Source organism: Terrapene carolina, unplaced genomic scaffold (genome assembly GCF_002925995.2).
Source record: "Terrapene carolina triunguis isolate 2854851 unplaced genomic scaffold, T_m_triunguis-2.0 Scaffold69, whole genome shotgun sequence".
Taxonomy (NCBI): domain Eukaryota; kingdom Metazoa; phylum Chordata; order Testudines; family Emydidae; genus Terrapene; species Terrapene triunguis.
In genome coordinates this window covers 15,533,798-15,554,217 of record NW_020664420.1, presented here as the reverse complement: position 1 = coordinate 15,554,217, position 20,420 = coordinate 15,533,798, and the positions used below count along the sequence as shown (strand labels likewise).

General features: G+C 39.4%; 1 protein-coding gene across 1 annotated transcript; it reads left to right on the top strand.

The window, feature by feature from the left end:
* The first annotated feature begins 3,241 nt into the window (after positions 1-3,241).
* CPLX4 (complexin 4) lies at positions 3,242-9,271 on the top strand. Its single transcript, XM_029910910.1, has 3 exons — positions 3,242-3,408; positions 6,663-6,750; positions 9,251-9,271. Exons 1-3 carry the CDS (start codon positions 3,242-3,244, stop codon positions 9,269-9,271), a joined length of 276 nt encoding a protein of 91 aa, XP_029766770.1.
* Positions 9,272-20,420: the final 11,149 nt, after the last annotated feature.

Below are 20,420 nucleotides of genomic sequence, written 5' to 3'. Positions count from 1 at the left end.
AGAGCTGACAGTCTCAAAATGCTTTATTGTACTGACTAGTAGGAAGTGTCTATGGACAAGTGGTGGTCCATCAATCCAACTGCTGGCCTGTTGGATTTAGCTGGGATGCAGGAACTCTAAATTCTAATCCTGCCTCTGACACTAACTCACTGAATGGCCTGGGGAAAGCCACTTAAAACTATGTCTATGACATTGAGAGTTACTTTGTATCCTGCCCATCCCTTATCTGTTTCCCCACCTATAAAGTGTGGATGGTAACTGCAGTGTGATGAGGACTGTGTATGTGAACCATACAGAGCTATGAGATGGCTAAATGCTGTAAGTGTTACATTTTTGTTTGATGCCTCTTGAGAGGATGTTATGTTCAGCAGCAGCTCCTTTAGGTCATTGAGGAATGATACTACCGAGCGCAGAAGGACAGTGACCAAAAAGAGGTGTGAAACAGAAAAAATGGGAGGAAGTCTGTATCGTTTGGGTTTTAAATATAGATGTGGCAGGGAAGTCACTGGTGGGAAGGAAACATCCATCACATGGCTCATAGTCTCAAGTGGTCTTCGTACATGATTGGATTGCTATCACTGTGCACCACAGCCAGCAAATGCTTCTTCCCTAAGAGGAAGATGGGCTGCGCAGGAGTGTTGCCAGCCTGCTTCTGAGAGGTCATCTCCTGTCTTGACCCTCATGATACGATCTTATGTACATTAATAAACAGAGGACAGGTCTTACTTGATCCTAACAAAGAGAAAGAGAGTGCTTTCTAGAGCTGCTGTTCCGGAAGCAGCATGGTGAGATTTTTCTTGTACCAATACATCTGAATTTGCTCTGTCACAGTAAGCTACTCCAAGCAAAACTAGAGAACTCCAGGTTCTTAGCTTCAGAGTACGTCAGCTAACTGCCTGAAGAATAAAATGCCCTATTCAGGTTAAGATGCACCAGTCATCATGGTATTTGAGTACCCGAATCCCTGCAGAGCTGCCAGACCAGAGAAAACTTGTGCCAGGGATTCTGAACACCAACTCCATTGCAGCTCTCTGGGCACTTTGCAGGAGTGGGACAAAGATCTAGCCAGATGTTCTGCAAAGTGTACAGAACCATGGGCCTATCAACCCACTTATGCAGGACCTAGTAAAAGTGATATTTCTGCTATGCCCATATAGCTGAAACATGCCCCCTGCTGTAGATTGGGGATGAAGACCATTCCTCAGCTCCATGTGCATTTGTCTGGACTGTGCACTCTACCAGGATTTTACCCTTTAACAGCAGCCATGATCCACTTTGGAAACAATTTCCCGTCTGTGATGGGCATTGTGATGCCTATCTATAGACTCTGTAAAGGGGCTATGTAAATGTAAGACATTAATTACTATTTTTGCTTATTGCTACTCTCTTCTGCGTAATGTGGGCTCACAGTAATTTAGAGATTGGCAACTGTATCGGTGCAAATTCTTAATAGTCCTTTGTCAAAGCAAAAGTGATGTTTCCTATCCTGCATGTATCTGTACTCTGGCCAATGAACAGAGCAGGTTGTTTGTTTGTTTTTTTTTCTGTTGCAAACTGTGTGACTAGATAATGAGTTTTATTCATTATTTGGCAAACAGTTTGTGCATCAGTTTCAGTCTGTGGCTTGCTCCTGAGCTGCAACTGGTCCAAATTTTCTATTCAAACTGTGATTGGTCACCTAATTTGCATGTTCTTGTTTCTTGGTCCCTGATTGGATGACTGAAACTTTGGAAAGTACTTGGGGCCCAGTTTTGCTAGGGGCTGAATAAGCCAGCAAAGTAGAAGGCAATTCCTACTCCCAAAGAATTCAGTTATGCAGGACTTTAAAGGGGAGCATAATGTTTACAAAATGATTTCAGGCTTTAAAAAGCAATAGTTTTGTAAATCTTTTCAGTAGACCAAATGTATTTTGTTTGATTTTAAATTCTCCTAAATAATATTTATCTGTTTTCAAAAGGAAAGTTAAAGTCTGTTGATTAATCAGAGATAATCCAGGATTACTGGACATCCTGCACTTTTTTTTTTAGTAGCAGGGAGTGCTTTAATTAGAAAGGTACTAATGTAGATTAGGGCATTAACTGTACTGGACTCCTCCCATATCGCCAATGAAATGACGACTGCATTGGGAGAGCCATTTTGATAATCAGAGCTCAAAAATATTTCATTAAACAATACCCAATAATCCTCGGCGTGATTATTAAAATATCCCACAGTGTGCAAGGCATTTGAGACACAGAAACAATTTCCCATCTCCAAAGAGTTTGCAATCTTAAGTGCCAGCTCCTGCAAACCCTTATGTGAGTATACCCAACTCACACAACTAATTCCACTGAAGTCAATGGGCTCATTCATGTGAGTAAAGGTGTGCAAGACCAGCCCTAAGAAGACAATTTTCAGACAAAGGATATCAAAACTGTAATCTAGTTGAACAAAATGCATTTCTTCTTACCCGGCTAAGAACCTTCAGCACTAAATATTCCATGCAGTGCCAATCAAAGTGATGGTCTAGAGAGAGAGAGGGTATAGTGCCATAAGACAATCAGAATGGTGGAGAAAAATGGGAAGAAATAACTTTTTTTTTTAATAGAGGGAAGAAATTATGATCACACTAAGGATTCGTTCATCTGTCACAGAAACCAACCATTTAAAAGGCTTGAAAAAGCAGATGAAGAAAACCCCCCATCGTACTGTACTTTCTGTCCAACGGGATAAAAATATGAATGGCTAAAAGGATTGTTTTTGCTTAATGAAGAATCCTAGTTTTCAAATCTCATTGGACTGTGTACATCCAACAGGATTTGCTGCTCAGTAGCCTGAATTTTACAATTCTGCTGTGATCATGTAATCAACCAAGTCTTATTTTAATTCAGATACTGTGTGTTCTGATGAAGGCTCTTTGGTCTCCATGTAATTGAGAGTTTCAAGACTAAAGAAATCAAAATGCTTCTGTGAACTATGTGAATTTTTCTGTATTTACAATTAGCTTAAGGTATTAATATTAAAAGTAGGGAGCTGCATCTAATGACTTTTTGGAGTAATCTGAACCATCTGCCTCTAGATACTAAGGAGTTCACCACTTTAATCCAGATTATGGCTGACGAACTGTTTTTGGCATCCACTTCTCACTAGCATTGTGCCCTTGAAGAGCTGCTGAGGCTGTAGAAATTCCCTTGCTGACAAACATACTGTTGTCTTTCGGGAGCCTTTTTTGGTTTTGTTTTTAAATTTTCTTGGGAAGAAAATGGCTTTCTTAATGAAAAGCATGTTGAGCAACCAGGTAAAGAATTTAGGACTTGGTGGTGGAGGTGAGGAAAGCAAAGAAGAAAGTGGTCCTTCCGACCCAGCTGCAGCAGCAGGAATGACTAGAGAGGAATATGAGGAATATCAAAAGCAAATTGTTGAGGAGAAGTGAGTACACATTCCCTTATTATCAATGTGTGACTAATTCATGATGACTTGGCTCATCTGAGAATAACCCCAGAAAAAGTCAGTACATTGTCTCCTTACCCCACATTCCTATTTTTAAGCATAGGGAACATTGCCTTGCCGAACAGCCTCTCCAAAACAAAAGCTCATCTAGCTGCAAATTGTAAGATGTTTTGTATCGTGGTTTCATCCTTCACCCTCATTTCCAATCCTCCCCACCTCCCCACACACTCACCTACACATCTTGAGCTGGTGTTGCTTTCTGCTTCCATATGGGCAAGAGAATTTCTTTCAAGTTTATTTCTGTAGGTTTAATGGTGTAAATGCTGGTTGCAATCTAAGAATGCAGTGGTTAATGCTGAAAATCACATGATCTACCCTCTTAAAACATAAATCTGATATGCTTAAAATATTTAATCTCCCCCATTTATCATTGCAAAAATTGAGGACAGGGTAAGAACGAAGAATGTAAAGCTGGTAATGTTTATTCGAAGGATGCTTGACTAATTTCAAAACTATAAATTTAAACCATTTTTTCAGTTGTCCAAACTCTATTAAATGAAGGAGAGAGGTTTTGATCTCTGTTTATAGCTCAGGAATTTTATTTGGCTGATCATTGCAATCCGTAACCACATTCTGACAAGTAAAATGCAGGGGCACTGTTGACATAGCAGATATAAAATAAAATAATGAGTTTCAAGCAGGTAGGAGTTTAAACCCTGTAGAATTATAAAGAAAGACAATTGAATTCTAAATCTCCACTGCATCTAGTTCACTAATGATCAATTACATAATGGTTGTCTAAATCCTACATTTAAGATGATTATAGGTGAAAGGTTAATGACTTATAGAATTTAAGAGGTATCCAGGTCTATATTTAGCAGCAGCAACTTCAGTCACAAAATTCTGAATAAATGTAACCTGTTTGTAAACACAATTCAAAATGTTACTTTCTTTTGTGGTACATTACATAGGGGGAGATTATTTTTTCTTTTCAATCCGCCTGCAAAAAGATGCTGTGCTGGAATAGATAAGCAAAGCAAGAAATCTGGAGAGGAGGAAAGATTCGAAAGAGAAGAGCATGTTCTTTTAATAATGTTTTGAAGTCTGCTGTGTTTGTTAAATATGAAGCTGTGCTATAAGTCAATAACTGAACAATATTCCTTCCAGCACAGGTGGGAATAGGGGAACTGTAATGAAAATGGTTGTGTTTTTGCACAGAAAAACTGAATGATGGAACTGGACGCTGCACTGGTTCTGTAATTGTATTTCAGTTCATCCTGGAATCATGATCACAGATGCAACATCAGGTTTTAGTGACCTCCTAATTTTACTCAGTTTTACAGCTGCACAGCCTGAGGATCAAAGAGGTGAAGTGACTTGCCCACGGTCACCCAGTGAGTCAGAGGCTCAGACTGGATTAGAACCCCTGACGTGACCCCGTTGTCTCCACTATTTTTGTTTAACCTCTAACCAACACTGCTTAGGTTAAAAATGTAAAAATGCATCAATCACCATCTGGAAGGCATGTAAAGGAGCAAATGAGAGACTTGTTAAAAGCGAAGGGGTCCTCTAATGAGTCACATAGTCCATTCTCCTGCATCATAAAAAGGTTGATTTCACTATTCATGATAGATGGGCATCAATTCTAGCCTTGATTTTCTAGAACTTCATCTCTGAAGTCACACTTTGACCCCATCTTCTTTATAAAGATTTGAGGATAGCAATAAATAAGTGGGAAATGACTATCTACAAATATGTGATGGATGTAAAAATGCAGAAAGAGAATCTCTTATTATTGTACATGGGCAGGCTACTTAGAGTATTGGGATGACATTAGGTGAGAAAATGTATGCTGAATATCAGAAAAAGTTCCTGAGTGAGATCTATTCGGCTGTGGAATACCTTTTCAAGTGGACGCTTAAAACTAGCTTACGTGAAACTTTAGAATAGGTTCCACAGAAAATAATGTTGCACCAGCAAGAGGGTGAACTACACGACCTAATAGATATGTCACAGTTGTTATGAAGCTACAACAGCCCATTAACCTCTAGTGGACAGGAACAGGAAACTGCATGGCAGGCAATTGCACATTATGTATGCAGGTTTTTAACTTTAAAGGAAGTTTTTCTGCTAAATCCACGTATATTGTTTTGAAAGCTTATGGTTAAGATTTGATCAAACCACTTTTGGTATATGTACAAAAAACAAACATTTTATGAAAAAAATTCATGAAAATTAAGAAGTTTGGAGAATGTGTGTGTGTGTGTGAGGGGGGGAGGAGTATTTCTCAACCAGCTGTAGTGCTATCAACTTTACAGCTGAAAATATAAACAATCTAACCAAAAATCACAGTGAATTTTTTTTTAAATCAAATTAAGTAAAATTTCAGTAAAATGGCCATTCATAAATTTGGCAGTGACGAATGTCTGTTTACCCCTTATGTGGCTTCAGTCTCGGAAGGTATTTGATAGGAATGGCCAAATCCTGGAGTTTTGATTAAGGACTGTTGCATTTGGCCCAAAGGTAGCGTCCCTTTAAAACATCGCTTGGAAGCAATAGTCATGTGAGGGGTAAACAAACCTATGACCACTTTTTTTTTTTTTTTTTTATATCCCATTAAATTTGTGGCGATATATGTGCCTCCCTTCAACAGGCACATTGTTACTGAATGGAGGAAAAGATTCTCCTCTCAGATTATGAGGGAAAGATTTTAACTTTCAGATTCTGTTGTACAGAGCTCTCCATTGATCTCAGTGATAATCAATGCAAGATCCAGCCACGTAGAGAGAACAAAACTGGAGGAGAGACCAAAACATCACTTATGTCATTAGACTTGTCCTTTATTTCTTACAGAGATTAATGACCTACTAGACTAAGCACAGGCCTGGTAATCAGGGACTCCTGACTTCTAGTGCAACCTCTAACCATGACTCCATTTGTAGCTTTGGACCAGTAACTTAACTTTGTGACTCAAGTTCCCCTGTAAAATGGGCATAATACTAGCCTACCTCCCATAGGTGCCGTGAAGCTGATTAGTAAATGTCTGGAAAGAGCTCTACATATGTTCATTGTTGTTTGTTTAGTCTGATACAGACTATGCTGTGTTAAAGCATAAAATGGGATGAGAATGACTTCAGCCTGTAGTTTTCTGTAACTGAGTAATTAGTTCCGTGACAATGACAAGTTGTCACATGATAGGTTTCTGGTTACACACCTATTATTTTGATTTTCAGGATGGAGAGAGATGCAGCGTTTGCACAAAAAAAGGCAGAGAGAGCTTGTCTGAGGGTTCATCTGAGAGAAAAGTACAGGCTTCCTAAGGTAAGATGAAGTCACAATCATGACCTAGTTCGCAGGCCAATTTTAAAACAGTTGCAGTCAGACCTGCTGTCTGGCTGGGGAGATTTCCATACCCATGTCATCTTCCAATAAATGTGCACATTGAGACTATCGAGTCTCTTGGCCAAAGAGATTCCTATGCTACACTACACTACACTTCACATAACACAAAAATGGAGGAAGGCTGGCTCTAGGTTCTCAAAAGCGGCTAGTGATTTTCAGTGCCTCCATTTTAGGTGCCCAACCTGAGATGCTTTAAAGGGACTTGATTTTTAAAGGGTGCTCAGATAAATCTCCATCAAGTTTGGCACTCAAAATTGCTAGTCACCCTTGAAAACCCTGTCTCGTTAAGGCGTGGGGATTGGGCTTCGGAGACCTTAGTTTTATTCCTGGAAGAGATGGCTGAAAATTTTCCATCGGTATGGGTTTTTCAAGAAAATTGGGGTTTGATAAAATGAAATTTTTGGCAAAATGTGTCTGCTTTAGAAAACTTTGATGTTTTTGTCAAAAATCTTTTGGTTTTTCCAAGGAAAAAGTCAAAATTATCCATGGGAGGTGGAGGGGGGGCATTTTCTGACCCACTCTAATTCCTGGCTCTGCCACAGCCTGCCTCTTGCTTTGGGACCCAGTATAGAATCACTTAATCTCTCTGTGCCCAAGTTTCTCCACTTTACCTCGCAGGATTATTGTGAGGCTTCATTGATTAATATTTATATGAGCTACTTCAGATGGGCAGCCCTATAGGAGTGAAAAATATTTTAATGATAAAATAGTGTTACTGAAATAATTTTTAAAAATCTTATGGTTTCTTACTCCAGTTGTCCCACCTACAATAATGGGGGTGAACTGCCCTTTGCAATATTACCGGGTATCACCACAATTAAATATTTGGAGTAAAATTTTCAAAAGTGCCTAGGTGATTTAGGAGCCTACATTCCTTTTTCTTTTTTTTCTTTTTTTTTTAAGTGACACACTGTGGAGGCTAAATTCCATTGATTTTTCAATGAGACTTCAGCTCATAAGTGTGTTGGTCATTTCTGAAAATGGGATATAGGCTCTTTTGAAAATGTTACCCTTGGTTCTTGGTATGTATTATTAAGCATAAAAGGGGAGGACAACTTGCAGGTGAGACTTGTGTGGCTTTAGGTTCCTGTTACTCCTCAATGAGAGAATTTTGGAAGGTCTGTAAGCAGCGTGCTTTGGCAGCAAAAGAAAAGAAGAAAAGAGGAAGTTGGAGCTGAATTGGCATTGGCAGTGGTTTGAGCATTGGCCTGTTAAACCCAGGGTTGTGAGTTCAATCCTTGGGGGCATTTAGGGATCTGGGGCAAAAATCTGTCTGGGGATTGGTCCTGCTTTGAGCAGGGGGTTGGACTAGATGACCTCCTGAGGTCCCTTCCAACCCTAATATTCTATGATTAGCATTTGGAGCCTTTTTTAAATTTAAAGGTTCATATAGAGGCTGTCTACCAAGCATTGCTGCTGGACTATTGTATTACAGAGTCTGCAGTTAAATGACATGATTTAGTTACGACTTAATTATTAGGTTTTAACAGCTGTACTTATACTGTAAATATGGGGAAAGAGTGTGTTTCCAGCTTTGTTCTGTACTGCACTGAACAGAGGGCCAATGCTCAGCAAGACATACACAATAACATTGAAAACTAGGGCTTTCAGCATTTTGATGGCATTGCAAACTCCCACTTCAATGTTGTAGGTTCAAACCCTCTGAACTTTTTGAATGCTGAGTTTCATTTATTCTGCCGTTCTTATAAGGTCAGAAGTTTGTTGCAATGGGTAGTCTCTCCTTCTCCCATCCCTGTCCCTAATGCCACTAATCAAATATTAACTGAGAAACCAAAAGGTAACCCCAAAAGAAGTAAAAGCTGTCAAGCAACAAAGATATCTGGAACATTGCTAACAGCCTGGGCAAGCTGAGATGGCTTCAGGAGCATTTTAGATAGCATGTTGGAGCTGAATTGGCATTGGCATTTCTTAAGACAGTGGCATTTCCCAGACTGGTATCCAAATGAATATGTAGAAAGATGTATATATGTCTGTCCATAGAGTTAAGTCAATGTGAAATCATAGTGTCTGAAATAGTTGCTCAGAAAATTGACAGGGATTCATTGAGACTCCAGCCTGTTCTATCTGACTTCAGTGGCTGCCAATCTGACCCAAGTATGTGATTCATCTCCACTAATCAGAACTTGCAACCACACCTCCTTTTTCTTTTCTAGTCACTTCTGAGTTCATAGTTGTAGCGTTTTGCTATGGTTTCAGCCTGTGGAAAGTAGCAAAATGTATTTCTTTCTACATTTCTCTGAGACAAGGCCTTAGAGACCACTGTGGAATATTGTGGACCATAAGTCACTGCCACCTGCTGAGGTGGAGAAGGCTGGGGGGTTTCCACAGTACTTGGGATAACTGAACTACTAATGATCAGTTTTTTCTGATATTGAACTTATTTTTTTTCTCTTATTAGTGGACTTGTCTGGTGGGTTAGCAGAGCTCTGCAGGAAGATCTAAAGATTGCTTTGGTTAACTTAATTTGCCAATTCTCTGCTTGAAATTTCAGCTTTTATTCCCTTTGCTCTAAAAGACTGGTTTGTCCTCATTGGTAATATGTATTTTCCCCTTGATTCCCTACTCAACCCTCTTTCTGAAGGCTAAGAAGCCCTACAAATAATTCTGGGCCACTCAGCCTTCCTGGGGAGCTAATAGCTGTGTGAACAGCTACACTAGACGAGGCATGGATGTAATGCTTGGTCTCTTCACCTTAAGCCCTTTTGTATTGGACATTTCTGTGTACGGTGTGAGCAACTGACTCCGTAAAGTTTAAAAGCCAGCCTTACATCTTCGTTTCCTCAGGCAAAGGTCTGAGTTTACATAATAACACATATCTGCTCTTCCAAGACTGCCTTGTAATACAAGTATTTTTCTGACCACAGTTTAACCAGACCAGGAACCAACTCAGTTTCTTATGCAGAATCAAACATCTGCTGCATCAATCAGTACTACAATGATTGTCCTTGAAAATCTTTACACTTTTTGCCTAGTGCAAAAAGATAAATGGTTCTCTGGCATATTCCATATAAAGTGAGTACATGCACAGTGGGTGGTATAGCAATATTAATTACAATTGTCTTTGTAATTTTAATGTCCGACTCTTTGAAATGAACGTATTAATCCTCATTACACTTACCATAATTGAGTCACTGTTACCTCGTGCTCCCCACATCTGTTTGTTGTATCCACCTGTTGTCTCTCATTTTATACTTTTTTTTCCCCACCTGGAGGGCCTTGCAGGATCAGATCCGTTAATTGTGCCTCATTATATTTGTCTATGCCTTTGTACTTTGCACATTTAGAATAGAATGAGATGAAGCCGGATCAAAATTCTGTTGATATAGGACTTGGTCCAGCAGTTTTTGATCATGTGTTTCCAGTGGGGCTATTCGTGTAATTTAAGGCTGCATGATCAGGCCCATAATAGAAAGGGTATTGGGGAGCCATGTAAATGGGGCTCCATGCAGGTGCATTGGGGTCTAGTAGTCCATATTAATTGCGAGCCTAACTGTGGGAAAGTGGATAGAAGGTTAAAAATGGTTAAATTACCTGTAACAGGCAGAGTTGGTCATCTGTTGCCTTTTCCCATCAACATTTATTATTATAGATGATTGGACCATTTTGTAAACTTCCATCCACTTTCCCACAATTAGGCTCACAATTCAGGCAGGCCTATGAGGCTCCAATAGGATCACTTCACAGCATTTTAAAGATTCCTAGAGCGTTTCTCTTTCCATGTTGGATAAAATAGCCATTGTGTACAAATACAAATACAACATAAAAGGGTTTTTGGTCCTCAACTATACTGAATTTCTGAGATTTTAGATAGATTCATACTCTCAGATTTTAAGGTCAGAAGGGACCGTCATGATCATCTAGTCTGACCTTCTGCACATTGCAGGCCACCCACCCACTCCTGTAAATAGACCCCTAACCTCTATCTGAGTTACTGAAGTCCTCAAATCATGATTTAAAGACTTCAGGTTACAGAGAATCCACCATTTACACTAGTTTAAACCTGTAGGCAACCTGTACCCCATGCTGCAGAGGCAGGCAAAAAAACCCCAGGGTCTCAGCCAATCTGACCCAGGGGACAATTCCTTCCTGACCCCAAATATAGCGATCAGTTAGGGGTATATTCCTTTGTCAAGCGTTCCTCTGGATGGCATCGACTGGCACCTTCTTGGAACAGGGGGCATTGTCTTGAGTTCTCTGCTTGGTGTCCTCCTCTGGATCCCTTGTTTGATCCTGTGATCTATACCCCCATCCCTGTTTTTCATTCTCTGTCTCTTGTAATCAGCTGAGTTTCTGGCTCTGTGGCCCTTCTCTCACCTGAGAGGGCGGGCTTTCCTTTGTTTTGGTGGACTCTGCCCCCTGACTCAGGATTCAACTAGGCTGAATCAAGATACATTTTATCGAACATATGACTGGTGAGTCAAGGCCTTATAAGTAAAGTTCTAGTAACTAGTGCAGTGTATGTAAACATCAGGTTATTGTAGCAGTAAACTCATAGCATTTTCCTGCAGTCTTCTTTTACTGGGTGAAAAAGGGTTACGGTTAGGGTTTATCTGGGATGATGGCCCTATTAAATGTTGAGACGTCTCCATGCAACTTTGTTCTCTATATTAACTAAGCAGCAATAATGAAATTAACAATCAACAGGGAGTTCAACACATTCAAAATGCCCTCAACTAACAAATTATTAATCCGCCAAGGTACTTCATTCATAATTGCTCAGGGTTACTATCACAGAGGCTATGTAACAGCAGGGAATAAAGAGTCAACCATGGGCCCATCAGCAACCACCCTATTAAGGCCCAACTTAAAGAAAAGTTAAGAAAAAAATCTTCCCATGAGCTGTCAGCTCTTGTAATTTTAACTTTGCCAAAGCACGGATTTGGGAATGGATTTTTCTGGGAGGAAAAAATAAGTCTATGGCATCTTCTTTCCTGTGTAAAAAGAATGTGCTAACTACTGAAATGGGTAAGGAAAATGTAGGATGTCAGCAATAAATCTAACACAGTTGAGCCCCTCTTATATTAACCCCTCTTATCCGAATGCATCTGCTATCCTAATTTAGATTACGTTCTTCTGTGAGCATCACTTACCTGGAAAAACTCCCACTTTTATTGACACTTCCATTTACCAGAATAAATTCCATGACCTCAGTTTTATTTGGATAAATGGGGTTTTTACTGTAATAGCATAACCATTGCTGAAGGCTACCAATAGAGATGGTCAGAAAACCCAGGAAAATAATGTCACACTTTTAAAAAAAAAAATGTTCCATTTTGCATGATTTCAAATGGATTCATTTTCTGGTTTTCATGGATTTTTCACAATATTTTTACCAACATTTTATAAAAATGTCTTATTTAATAAAAACAGTGTATTCTTTGTGGGGGGGAAAAAGGGAGGGAGTCCATTTTCTATAATGTCTTAAAAACAATTTTGATAAAATTTGTCTAAAATATAGATTAAAGTCGTGGCAAGTTTCACCAAAAAAAAAACAGAAAAAAAAATCTGTCAATTTTTTCTCAAAAATGTTTATAAAAAGGCCATTATTTCATTAAAATCTTTTTGTGTGGAAAAATTTCCATCAGCTTTAGCTAGCAGTATGAGACTTCTTGCCATGAGTTTTGTTCTTGCTTATTTGAGCACAATAAGAAGGATTTAACCCGATCAAAGTTGATAAAAATACTGAAGTCACTTGGTGTCCCTTCTTTGCTTTGATCTGGAAGGTGATGGAGAAAAATAAACATACTGGAAGAGTTAGACAAGGGTTTTTTTAGCAGATTTTTTTGGGGGGCGTTTTTTGTTGCCCAAACTTATCTGATTAAAAACAATTTTGAAATTTAGTGAGAATCGTGGCAGTGGAGTTCAATATAAATGTATGCCTTGCTTATGTATTGTTCAGGTTACCCCAATATATCAATGAGGTACAACAAGAAGTTTCTTGTTCTGGCAGAGGTGCATTTTGATATGCTTCCTAAAATGGCTCTGTGGTTCCTTGACTAAAATGCCAAATGTTGTCGTTATTGTTGTTATTAATTATTTGAATTGTGGTAGCACCTTGGAGACGCAGTTATTGTCCAAGATCCTATTGCATGGAGCTGGTTGGAAATTTTTTGACAATTTTTTTCATCAAAACTTGCCAATTCATCAAAAGTGGAACAGGGACACATATCCAGACTTGAAAAGAGTCAATTTTTTTTATTGTAAAAAAAAAAAAAAAAAAATTGGTTTTGACATTTTTTGACACAACTTTTCATTTCAATGTTTAAGCTAACTAGCCTGAAAAAATGTTTTTAAAAGTCTAAATCTAAACAAGACATTTCAAAATTATTGAAACAAAATGTTTCAACTAATCCAAAACAAAAACATTATTCATTAATATTTTTTTAGATTTGGGTATTTTGTTCTGATTCAAAACAGGAAAAATTTAAGTCTTAAAAATATTCATAGGACAGGAAAACTACTTCCAACACAACTCTACTATTGTGCTTGGTGCAGTCCATACACCAAACAAAGGACAGTCCCTACCCAAAAGAGCTTCCAATCTAAAAATTTTAGCCACCTTATAACCCTTTCTAAAGTGGCATTCAACTCTTCAATGCATCAGGTACTTCCTTTATCACCATATACGTAAACTACTATTTGCCTGTTTTCTGTGAAGGTAAGGCACAAGATAAGCAGCACCCTGTCACTTTCCCTAGTTGGTAAAATTGGGAATAAGAGACCTGCACAGGTCTTGTGAGTTTATTTGCATGAATGTTTGTTTTTATAGCTAAAAGTCAGGAAGCAGAACTTGTAGTAAAAAATTTTCACCAACTAACGTTTTCCCATTAAGAATACTGTAGTAATGTTCATTGTGCAACAAAATAAAGGCCTTTTTTGTGGAGATTCTTCACCCACTGTTAAGAAGTCTCCAGTTTCATGCTACAGGACTATGATTGAGCCCCAAAGTGCTGTTCAAACATGGTGACATTTTTCAAACTAATCTTTCATTTTGGTCTGAAAAATGGACCACCACTGGTAGCTGTCTGACTCCTCTAACAACTCTCTGGTATTCCATGCTGATATAAATCACAGGAGTCGACCAGCAAAACTAAACTTGTCATGCAGATTTCTTAAAACAATTCCAGTTTTCCATTGCATGTCAATAATTTTCCTGTACAGCAGTGTTGATTGCTTTAGGAGGCCTATCACCCACCTCTGTACTTTTAACCACTGTTACTGGCAATCCTAAGAGAACCTTCTGCAATAATCTGGCTTAATGTGAGTAGGTAAACTGTCTTGTTTAAGAAATTTACTGTTGCCACTTCTCAGTCTCCCTGAAGAATATTATAACATTCATTAAACCATCACACAGCCACAAATTCGTCAAGGCCTTTGTTGGAGCTTGTATCCTTAAGCAGTCTCTGGAGGGCAGCCTGTATGTCTTCATTTGCTTTCTTTCCCAGGGGAGGTGCTTTTTGGTAGGTCTTCTGTGTGCCACTGTCTCCACCCTGACTCTGTATTTAATGGCACGAATGAGGTTGGAGGGAGTTTTACTGTATAATGGGGGGAAAAAATCAAAATAATTCCCTAAAGCATACATGAGCACAAAGCATTTTAAGAAAGTTGCAATCTGTGGGCTCGACAGTTACCCAGTGCTGTATATGGGATTTTGGAGAGTCCCGCATCATTCATATATCTCCAGTGGTCTGCTAGAAAAATAAATAAAACCCTACTGGTGTACCATCACACTGTCTCAGAGAAACAGCATCCTGACTCTTGAAATAGCCTCTTTGAGAGCCTTCTCAAGGCAAAAATATTGTAAGGAAGTTTACATACACTTCACACGGCCAGCTTCATCTAATATTTTAATGTCATTCAAAAACTCTTCTGTTTTTTGCATGAAAACCTGAGACTGCTGGTGTATGAATTAAATGGAGAATTTAAAAACACTGTCCCTAACCTATAGCTGAACTATATTTTACACATCTACCTCCTACAAAAAACATAACTTAGTACTAAAGTAGTTACAGCCACCTCTGCCCAGTGGTTTAAAGAATTCCCTTCCAAAACATCAAAAACGTTTAAAACAAACAAACAAAACAAAACAAAGCTGGGAACCTAACCACAAAATAGTTAAAACTGATCTATCAGTTAGAAAACAAAACCACATTGCTTCAGAAAATGATTATAAACACACACATGTATTATTTAAAAAGCAAGTATAAATCTGTGTATTGTATGTAGTGTAGTTAGTCTATTACTAACCTTTAGCCATTAAAGGCCCTCTGGTGACCTTTTCATAACATTACATCACTCTTACTTTAAAGCATAACCAAATGTTGGTACCTAAAACTCACCAGCTTTAAAAGCAAATAGCCCTGTTAAAAAGAAATCAAACTTGCAGTTTCATAAAATTATGCCATCTTTCTTTATATGACTTGGCAAACCTTGTTCATTACTAGATGTAAAACCAATTTTTTTTTAGTGATCCAATCTATCATTTAAAATATATACCCTTCTCCATAACTGAAAACTTGCTGACTGACTTTAATTGCTCAGTGACATCAATGAAAACTGCTGCTATCAAATGTGGTAGGATTATTTTTAAATGACACTGTGTAAAAATGAAATTGGCCTTCTTTGTTTGTCACCTTCTCCTTTTCAACTTTTCATTATTGAATAATACATCTGTGAACTATTAGAAAGCGAAAACAATTTTATATTAGCCCTTAGACTGGGATATTCAAAGGATCCTAAACCTAAAATCACAGCCTAAGAGTCTGAATGGACACACTTTTTCTTTTGCAGTTGAAAGTTATCTCACTTGTGGCTTTTCATTGGATTTCTCCATTGTAATAGCAGCACTAACACTTCTTAGGTCTTAGATTCATAGTTTCCAGGGTCAGAAGGGACCATTGTAATCATCTAGTCTGACCTCTTACATAACACAGGCCATAGAACTTCCCAAAAGTAATTCCAAGAGCAGATCTTCTAGAAAAATATCTAAGCTTGATTTAAAAATTTCCAGGGATGTAGAATCCACCATGACATTGGTAAATTGTTCCAATGGTTAATAATGCTCGCTGTTAAATATGTGCACCTCGTTTCTAGTCTGAATTTGTCTACCTTCAACTTCCAGACATTGGATTGTTATACCTTTCTCTGCTGAGGAGCCCATTATCAAATATTTGTTCCCCATGTAAGTACTTGTAAACTGTGACCAAGTCACACATTAACTTCTTTTGTTAAACTAAATAGATTGAGCTCCTTTGAGGCTATCACTATAAGGCAGGTTTTCTAATCTTTTAATCATTTTTGTGGCTCTTCTCTGAACCCTCTCCAATTTATCAGAATCCTTCTTGAATTGTGGACACCAGAACTAGACACAGTACTCCAGCAACGGTTGTACCACTGCCAAATTCAAGGTAAAATAACATCTTTACTACTCAAGATTCCCGTTTTTGCTTCCAAGGATCACATTAGTCCTTTTGACCAAAATGTCGCACTGGGAGCTCATCTTCAGCTGATTATCCACTGCCACCCCCCAAAAATTTTCAGAGTTGCTGTTTCTCAGGATAGAGTCCCTCATCCTGTAAGTATAATGGCCTACATTATTTGCTCCTAGATGTACACATTTAGTCATATTTAAAACACACATTGTTTGCTGGAACCCAGCTTACCAAGCTATGCAGACTGCTCTGTATCAGTGATCTGTCATCTTCCTTATTTACCACTCCCCCAATTTTTTTTTATCTGCAAACTTTATCAGAGAGGATTTTATATTTTCTTCCAGGTCAGTGATAAAAATGTCCAATAGTGTAGGACCAAGAACCGATCGCCGTTGGACCCCACTAGAAACACACCACTTGATGATGATTCCCCATTTACATTAAATTTTGAGACCTATCAGTTAGCTAGTTTTTAATCCAGTTAATATATGTCCTATTAATTTTATATGCTAGTTTTTCAATTAAAATGTGCAGTACCAAATCAAATGCCTTATAGAAGCCTAAGTATATTACATCAACACTATTACCTTTATCAACCAAACTTGTAATCTCATCAAAAAAGGTATCTAGTTAGTTTGAAATGATCTGTTTTCCCTAAGACCATGTTGATAGGCATTAATTATATTACCCTCCTTTAGTTCTTTATTAATTGAGTCCCATATTAGCTGCTCCATTATCTTGCCTGGGATCAATGTCAGATTGACAGGGCCGGCTCCAGCATTTCTGCTGCCCCAAGCAAAAAAAAAAAAAAAAAAAACAACGCCGCGAGCAGCGGCAGCAGTTCGGCGGCAGGTCCTTCGCTCCTAGAGGGAGTGAGGGACCTGCTGCCTCCGAATTGCCGCAAGTGCCGCCCCTCTCCCTTGGCCACCCCAAGCACCTGCTTGTTAAGCTGGTACCTGGAGCCGGCCCTGCAGATTGACATGCCCATAATTACCTAGGTCATCCTATTTACCTTTTTTAAATATTGGCACAACATTAGCTTTCTTCCAGTCCTCTGTAACTTTCCCAGTGCTTCAAGAATTATTGAAAATCAGCATTAATGGCCCACCAACCTAACTTGCATCCAAGAGTTTTAAAAGAGCTGGCTGTCTGGACCTTCTGATTTAAAAATGTCTAACTGCTGTTTAATATCATCCAGAGATATTAGTGGAATGTAAAGAATGTTATCAGATTATATGACTGCATAATCTGTTTCCTCCTCCATCCCACCCCCCAAATACAGAACAGAAATATTTATGGAATGTTTCTGCCTTTCCTGCTTTATTATTGATCATTCTACCATTTCCATTTAGTAATGGATCAATACCACTGCTAGGAGTCTTTTTGTTGGTAATATTCTTTAAAAACTCCTTTTTATTGTCCTTAGCTCTGCTTGCCGTAGATTTCTCCTTGTGTCCCAGTACTTCCTTTATCAATTTTCTACAGTTCCTTCGCTTCTGATTTATATTCATTACTATCAGCTTCACCTTTCTTCCTTTTGTTGTACATTATTTTTTTATAGCTGCCTTCACTTCCCCTCTAAACCAGGTCATATTTTTTAACCAGCACAGCCTTATTCCTCGATTATGGGATTGTGTCTTTTGGGGCATCTAGTAAAATGTTCTTAAACAATTACCAATTATTAGTGACATTTTTCTGATTAATTCCTGCTACCAACTGACTTACCTCATAATTGTTTTAAACTTTGTGAAATTGGCCCTTTTAAAGCACTAAGTACATATATCACTGGTCTGGACTCTATTCTGTTTGCATATTACAAATGTGATCAAGTCATGTTCACTCGTACCTAAACTATCATTAATTTTTAGTTTTGTGATCACTTCCTCTTTATCCGTCACAATGCACTCTAATATAGATTTCCCCCTTGTTGAATACAACACTTTTTGAGTTAGGAAATTGTCATCTATTATATTTAGAAATTCCATGGATGGCAGCATGACATTTCCTGATCTTTCCTTGGGGGTACCCAGGGTGGGAGGTACCTCGCTACCACCTGCCCTATGCATGAGGAAGCCTTGTCTGTATCTGCCCCCCCTAGTCTGTCAGCTCCCCAACTCCACCTCCCACAGGCAAACACAAATATTCCCCTCTTAGCCTATGCAGGCTCTGCTGTCCCTCTGCAGACACATTGCAACCCCTGGACCCTCTGAGCATCCCCCTAGAGTGTCTAGTCTCTGTTCCACTGGACACTTGTAGTAGTCATAGATTCATTGTTCCCAAAGAAGCAGTACACACCAGCTTACCAGTTTCACCTCAGATCACCGCTGTGGTTAACATACAGCACTTAGATATGCTTATTGTGAAAACCAATAAAAGTAAACAAGTAAAAGTTTATTTAAGAAAGTACAGAGATTTGAGAAGTAGCAAGTCAAAGTATTGGAAACAAATGGTTACATGTCAAATAAAATTATAATACACGTTCTATAGCCTAGACTTAATTAACCAGATACTTTCCTGTCTAATGAAGTTTAGCTCCCCAAAGTCTTTGCAGTGTTTTCAAGCCAGGTTGGCTGTGACCTTCCTTTCATAAGACCGAACACATTGACAGTTCATCTCCTCAGTGAAGGATCCCAGATGTACCTCAGTACTCCCGGTTCTACCCCAAAAATCCATTGTCTTTACCTGTAAACGACATGCCCCCCAGCTGTTTTTGTTTTTTCCTGCAGGTTGCCTCTCATGTGAATTCATAATCTCTTCATTTGCATCAGGCTCAGTAAGACACTGTGAGACATTGACTACACAATGACCAGCCAGAGAGATGAGGGTCTACTACCCCCTCTCTGAACAGAACCTGTGTATCACCTTCTGGTGACCTGTCAGCTCACATAATTTAAGGACATATTTTTCAGTATGGATGCATAACTCCTTAAATGTTATCTGTACATATGACGACTAGTAAGCTATTGGGTCTTGGTAGACACCTTACATGCCACCCTTTAGTGAACTATTATATAGATTCCTGATCCAGGGAATCCCTATAAACCTCTATGTATGTACCCTTTATTCCTTCTGCCAGTTTGCACCACCAGTTTGCATATGTAACTCAGGTTGATCATACAGCTTTATTTCCTACACATTATAGATAGGTGCATAAGGAGCTGGTCATCCTGTTCTCTAGTGTGATTTGGTGTTCTGTAGCAGATACCAATTACGACCCCATCTTGTGCATTGTCTGTCAGGATGTTAATCCGTAAGCATTCAAGATGATTTACTTTGAGTTATCAGTGACATGAAGCAGGCAATGCTATTTTGGACAAAAAGGGCCACTTCCCTTCCCCTTTTGCCACTTGATCCTTCCTAAATACAGACGCTCCCCAGGTTACGCAAGACCCGACTTATGCAAATTCGCACTTATGGAAAAAGTTCCATAAGCCAGAAATAGGATTTTCGAGTTGCAGAAATTTTTGCGTAACGTAGGGGTATACGTTTCCAACTTAGGCAAAATTCGAGTTACACCAGGCTTTCCGGAACGGAACGATTGCTTAAGTCTGGTGGTGTCTGTAGGTTAGAATCATTGATTTTAACATTCCAAAAGTGTGAATCATCCCACTAGGTTTCAGTAATACCAACTAGATCAAATTTATGCTCACAAATGAACAAATACAGTTCTTGTTTGTTACCAGGTTCCTAGCACTGGCGTAGTCAAAGAATTTCTTTCTTTCATGCCCCTGCAGCCCCCGGGGGGTGGGGAGGATGACAGAGGGTCTCCACACACAGCCCCTGCCTGCAAGCACCGCCCCCACAGTTCCCATTGGCCGGGAACTGCGGCCAATGGGAGCTGCGGGAGCAGTGCTTGCAGGCAGGGGCAGTGCTCAGAGCCCCCTTCTCCGCCCCCTCCCCCCGGGACATGCCAGCTGCTTCCACGAGCAGCGCAGGGCCAGGGCAGGCAGGGAGCCTGCCTTAGCTCCGCTGTGCCGCTGACCAGAAGCCGGCCAAGGTAAGCACCGCCCGGCTGGAGCCCGCACCCCTCACCTCCTCCTGCAGCCAAACTCCCTCTCAGAGACTGCACCCCCCTGCCCCAGCCCTCAACCCCCTCCTGCACCCAGACTCCCTCCCAGAGCCTGCACCTTGCTCCTC